At 39.8% G+C, this 6,000-nt stretch overlaps 1 protein-coding gene across 1 annotated transcript in view; it reads right to left on the reverse strand.

Moving 5' to 3' along the window:
• Window positions 1-5,259, reverse strand: part of LOC139475709 (sodium-coupled monocarboxylate transporter 1-like) — a 28,867-nt gene extending 23,608 nt beyond the window's left edge. Inside the window, exons 1-7 of the mRNA XM_071258897.1 lie at window positions 4,894-5,259; window positions 4,260-4,325; window positions 3,870-3,921; window positions 3,175-3,242; window positions 2,775-2,929; window positions 2,429-2,569; window positions 1,004-1,133 (exon numbers count right to left, since the gene is read on the reverse strand). Of these exons, the coding sequence (XP_071114998.1) occupies window positions 1,004-1,133; window positions 2,429-2,569; window positions 2,775-2,929; window positions 3,175-3,242; window positions 3,870-3,921; window positions 4,260-4,325; window positions 4,894-5,259 (978 nt within the window). The remainder of the gene's footprint in view (window positions 1-1,003; window positions 1,134-2,428; window positions 2,570-2,774; window positions 2,930-3,174; window positions 3,243-3,869; window positions 3,922-4,259; window positions 4,326-4,893) is intronic.
• Window positions 5,260-6,000: the final 741 nt, after the last annotated feature.

The following is a 6,000-nucleotide window of genomic DNA, read 5'->3' on the forward strand; positions in this document are numbered from 1 at the left end:
GAGTTGAGACTTGGATTGTATAAAAAGTATCGCAGAGCCGTGAATGCTCTGGACGGAGTTGACACTGCGCTTGTAGCGGCTAGCATGGGACTTGGTGTAGCTGGTGTCGGTTTACTATCAACTATAATCGCCACGCCTATCGTGCTCGGCATGGTAATAGGCGCCGGAGTCTTGGGACTGACAGGAATAGCGATAAAATTCATTTTTCGTAGGTTACAAAAGAAAGCATTAAAACACGATAGTATTCGGATACTCGCCGAAGCAAAGTTGAACAGAATTGTGGATCATATTTCGACAGCAATGGTCGATTAATTGTAAGATATCCGAGGATGAGTTTCGTTTAGTGCTGTCAGAACTCACCAAATACAACGCAATGAAGCAGGAGATTCGATCGAAATCTCGTAAGACCAGTGGTTTTAGCGAAGACAAGAAAACAAATTTCATAGAACGGGGGAGGCAACAAGCGCGTCAATTATTCCGTGCCAAAACCAAAGAACTGGTTGGAGATTAAAAATAGATTGCTTACTATCGTTTGATCACATTTAGACAAATGCTTACATAAATATATATAATAATGGAGATCGAAAAAGCTATTAAATGGAGAGAATTACCACAAGGTTTTTATCATATCAGTGATGTCAAACCAACCAAATACGGTTATCAATTGTTTCTTATCAATTTACAAGAAGAGTGTAGTTATATAGTCTGGTCTCCTAGTAAAATGAACGAAGAACTTAATAAAAATGTTGAATATCGCTTTATTGATAAAATATTTTTATTACCATTTAGGCTCATCTGAAGCAATGATTGGCCCCAGGTGGTGGTGAGCTGGAGCCAATTTAACTTAATCTTATGACTATCATTGAATCGCATAATCATTTTGGCATAAAAAAATGCCACCTGTAGTAGTGGTATAGGTAAATAAATCCAGCTCCAGTGGGGTTGCGGCAGAACCATCATTACCTATACTACTACTGTAAAGTACTATCCCCGAGTAGTTCACCTCATCGGTCGTGCTGACGAGGTTGTACTGCAGGGGGTCACAGTCCTTGTAGAAGGCAAACAGAACTACCCCGACCATGCAGCACAGGCTGACGATGAGCACCAGCTGGGCCCCGCTGCACCACATCGCACTGCAACACAAAGCAGGTTATCAGACAAATCAAGTCAGCTCTTTTCACATTCACTTCCAAAGGACAATTCAATTAATTGAATCCTTCTTCAACCATTGCAAATATTGTAAGTCCCTGTGGTCCCAAGTATGGTGATCTACTTTCAGTAGCTGGCGATCCATAGCCCGTCATTATATTGTGTTGTTGAATAAATGTATATTTTGACATGCTCTTAAACTGGCTTTACGTACATCTGTAATATTTTAATTCTTAAACTGTCTTTCAACGGCAGGATTCAATATCGTTTAAATATGTATTATTAATGTCAAATTTTGTTTCGTCACGATATGACTGAAATACTACCCATGTGGTGTTAAATTCTAATTCACTTATTAACTCAACCATTACAAGGATTTCCAGTGATGTAGCAGGAACAAACAGAGTGTGTCTGCTGAAGGCCTGGGAGGTCGAAAGCTTCACTGCGTATATTAATACGTTCAGGACGTGCTCGTACAAGCACATTATCCATTATTCATTTACTTCCCAGTTACTGGAAGCAGGTGTTGGTGATGTCAACATTCCTCAGATACGCAACTACCTATATCACTAGTTGTGTAAACTGACTTTGCATGTGACGTAGCGAGTCTGTCTGTGCACCCCTCACGCTGATGAGACAAGCGCACATGGCTGTGTAATGTCATGTTGAATGGTGTGGATTAAATGTTATAGAAGCCAGAAGGAGTTTAGAGTTTTCAGGTGATGGCTGAATTATGTTTGTTCATACGAAAACATCCAGAGGAAATGTCAAATGCATTCTTGCACTGAAACTTGCAGTCCAACCTTATCACATTCCTCTAAATAACGAAATTCCAAATTATCAACATGTTAAGCATATATATACATTCATATACACGAATTTCGTACATTCCACTTCCCTGGCTAGTTGCTATTTCCATGCCAACTGGTGTGTCAAACATGTACTAACTGTGATTATGTTGTACCGTGTTGTACCATAGCTCCCCACATGAAGACACAGGTACGGGGTGTAAAACGTATTACCGTATCCTTTATTATGTGGGTCGATGTTTGGTAGTTTCTGCTGACACATGCCTGTTATAAAGACGGGATAGTACAATGGTCTCTGTCAGCTTTCTGTCGAGCTTGCTGATGGTTATGGACATGTTTTCGTTGTTATATTTGCTCTACTACCGTATGTGATGTAATAAAGGAGAATGTAGCCCTGTAACATTATAGCTAGAGCAGGAGGGTTTTGTCGCATTTATTTATCAAGATTCCCGTAATTCCTGCAAACCTACATCTGAGCCTTCTTTTGTGTTGGACAGGCGATGAGTCGTTGTACCTGACACTGGTTGACTGAATAGAAGGACATCCACATGATACCCCCTCCAATAACAGCGGACCAGACTGACACTCGGGTACCAGGATCGACACTGAAGCTGAACAGCATTACCTCAGTTAGTTGTTCCAGATAGGTCTCTCAAACACACAAAACAGTAAAAGACGAACACAGGAATATGAAAGGCCCTCATTCGCAGGGGTCTCTTTATGTTGTATAATCTATCCAGAGAAAATGTCTTTAATATTATGTCTTTGTCATTTATTGAAATGGTTCATAATCTTAAAGTATTTACTTCGTCTTACTTATCAAAATAGATCCTGGAGTTTGTACTTGCAATTTGCCACGCCCTGTCAAATCCTCCCAGGACGATGGAGCCTTGGATGACGACAGACAGTAGACCAACTACGATCAACCCAGCCTGGAAACTGTCAGTCCACAGAACAGCTTTCATACCACCCTAACGGGCCATACAATACAGACATAGAGCAATAAACTCAAGTAAAATAATGAATATTTCCTCATCAATTAAAATCATAAACTTGTAAATTGTAAGTGAGTAAAAGAATAGATACCTGAGATGTTAAACATGTCTCTCAATTATTGTTAGTAACGCCCGAGTTTAGTTACAGTGTGTAGTGTACCAGTCGCTTTGCATGTTCGTTTGACAGTGACTCACTGGTTGATCAGTCCAATGTAACTCACCAATGTTGTATACACTGTGACCAAACACCCTATCGTGACAATCGACACCCACAACTCCATACCAGTTACTGTAAGTTTAAATATCATATTAGTCACATGAGAAAATAGATTGATATGTGCACTTGTACACGGCAGACATACAATGTTAAAATCAACATTTCGTTTTAAGTTTTAATACAATCAGTAAATGAGCTATTGAGCAACTTGATTTTCTGGTCCATAGATCACTTAATAACAGGCCGCTGTCGCATGGCAGGAGAACCACAGTGCGCACCAGGCAACAAACACTAACATGTTAAGCAAATTGTGCGAGTGGCGGGTACTACTGGTAGGACATGTTTACCATTAACGCGAACACCCGGTGTCCTCACTGATTTTGAGTGATCTATTCAAATACATTCCAGGGGCGTTCGGGTAGCCTAGTTGGTAAGCATTCGCTCGTCACGCCGAAGACCCGAGTTCGATTCCAGACATGAGCACAATAAGTGAAGCCCATTTCTGGTGTTCCCCGCTGTGATATTGCTGGAATATTGCTAAAAGTGGCGTAAAACGGTACTCACTCACTCACATACTTTTCATTTACGGCAGATGGAATCTGTTTTGGCAGGTGGTGTAGACGGATTATTCTCTGGCTATGATGTTTTATATATTCAAAAGTTTTCATTTTCAGAGTTGCACGTTCAGTAATTACCAACCTGCTTTCAGAGCTAATGCAGGTGCGTACAACACAGTTCCCATGTAAAATATCTGCAAAGAAAAAAGGCAGCACTCTAAACACTGATGAGATTTAGGTAGACATCATACTTAACTCAAGTCATATCATTAAAATCAGATAACAACATGTATTATGATCCACATTTCTAATTGTTTTACTTAAAAGTAGCTGCTGAACCAGAGAACTGAAACACCACAAAAGGGAGTCTGTATGTTGTAAAATGTGGGTATTTGTGTGTGCGCATGCATATATACAGTTATTCGTTCACCCGATGAAGAAGTAAGCATATACCCTCATTATAAAGATGCGTGCGTGCGTGCGTGTGTGCTCGTACTTCCACTAATTGTGCTTTTGAACCAAAACAACTCACTGTTTGAAATAACCAGCCAATGGTCACAGACGTCCTCACAGTTTTTCCAAAACGCTTTTCAATGTACTGAAATAAAAGCGCAAGGAAAGGTATTTCTCGTCCAGGTTTTTAAACGTAACGTGTTTGAAGGTGGAACAACTAAATGATGGGTACATCTCTAGATTACGATTGGATTTCACATAATATTCAGGTCATTTCTATTTATTTTGTGGCAGAGCCTCTTTACCATGTGGTGATCATTTTGGCAATGTTGCCTCAGATAGGTGTTGATAAGTCATGACAGCGAATGAATACGACCAAACGTAGCAAATGAAATGATTGTTTTTCAACACATTTGTGTAGGAAGTATTTTTAGAACAAAGATGAAAGGCAATGACAGCAGACAAACCTCAAACATGGAAAGCTAAGTAGTTATCACTGGGTAACATAATACGATGCTCCACATTACATGAAAAGCTGGATATATTATCTGATTGAAATCATGAGAACATTTTTATGAAACAAATTTCAGACCAAGGATGGTTATTACTAAGTACGAAACCAAATATGTATGTTCTTAGATAAGAAACGAATAAATATTCAAAGATCAATCTCGATACAAACGAGTGAAAGGTTGTGACATGCACAAAGGTACCTCGTACACGCTGGTGATTCCAATGTTGTACAGCACAGGGTTGAACACATGCGCTGCTCCCGCCACTGCCAGCACCATCCCCAGGGCCAGCCACCAGAACATCGTTGTGTAGTTGTAGATCTCAGCCGGAAGTCCTAGCAAGGTCATGGAGGAGAGGAACGTCACAGCCAGGGACAAGGACACCGGAAGGACGCCCATACTTCTTCCTGCTACCAGATATTCAGCTGGATCTTGATCCTTCTTGTTTTTGAATGCAAAATATAGTCCAATAAATAACATGACAGAGAGTGTGCAGCCAAACACAGCAAAGTCCACCACTCCCAGGGTCTTGGCCTCTCCAGTCTGAGTGCTGTAGGACGTCTCCATGATGCTCTTCTATGACGCAGATTACATTTCTATGTAAAAACAATACATAATGCTAAAAACGTCAAATCAAACAGTGTTTGTTCCACTTTTATGACATTATGTACTTCTCTTGCAATAAATGAGACAAATTTTACCATTACATGATTGACTATTTCGATCCTGTAGGAATCCATGCCAGTCAACCAACGTCACCGCTGCCTTTACGTTACCACTGTGAGCTTCTACTAACAACACGCGGGAAATAAGTAATAATGAGGCATAACTACTTCACTCAAAATAAATTAATGTGTTTTGTATGTGAAATAATATTTGAGATAAATATGCCAAATGTGCTGACAAGTGCAATGTGATGACACGGGTAATCACTAAAGTTGTGTAAAACATGTAGAACACATAACTACGCATCTGGATATGTTAACTGGTACATTTCCATCTCCTAACACTGTAACATCCCTCTCACCCACAATACTAAAGAAAAAACTCTATTTACAGTCTATGCAGACAAAGTAGTGATTCGCTAAGTTATGAATATGAATTATAATGACGGCAGAAATAATATGGTTTGTATAAATTGTGTTATACAACAGTATTCATAACTTGCACGTACCTCTAATACTTGCAATCACCAAATAATCACTGACATTTGTGAAACAAGTCTCCATGCTAAGATCTCTCAGCGTGATATTGATCCTCGCATGTTATCGGCAAGATCATTGATGGCCGAGCACAGGTCATTGTTAA

Source organism: Haliotis cracherodii, unplaced genomic scaffold (genome assembly GCF_022045235.1).
Source record: "Haliotis cracherodii isolate W230 unplaced genomic scaffold, xgHalCrac1.p SCAF_3, whole genome shotgun sequence".
NCBI classification, from domain to species: domain Eukaryota; kingdom Metazoa; phylum Mollusca; class Gastropoda; order Lepetellida; family Haliotidae; genus Haliotis; species Haliotis cracherodii.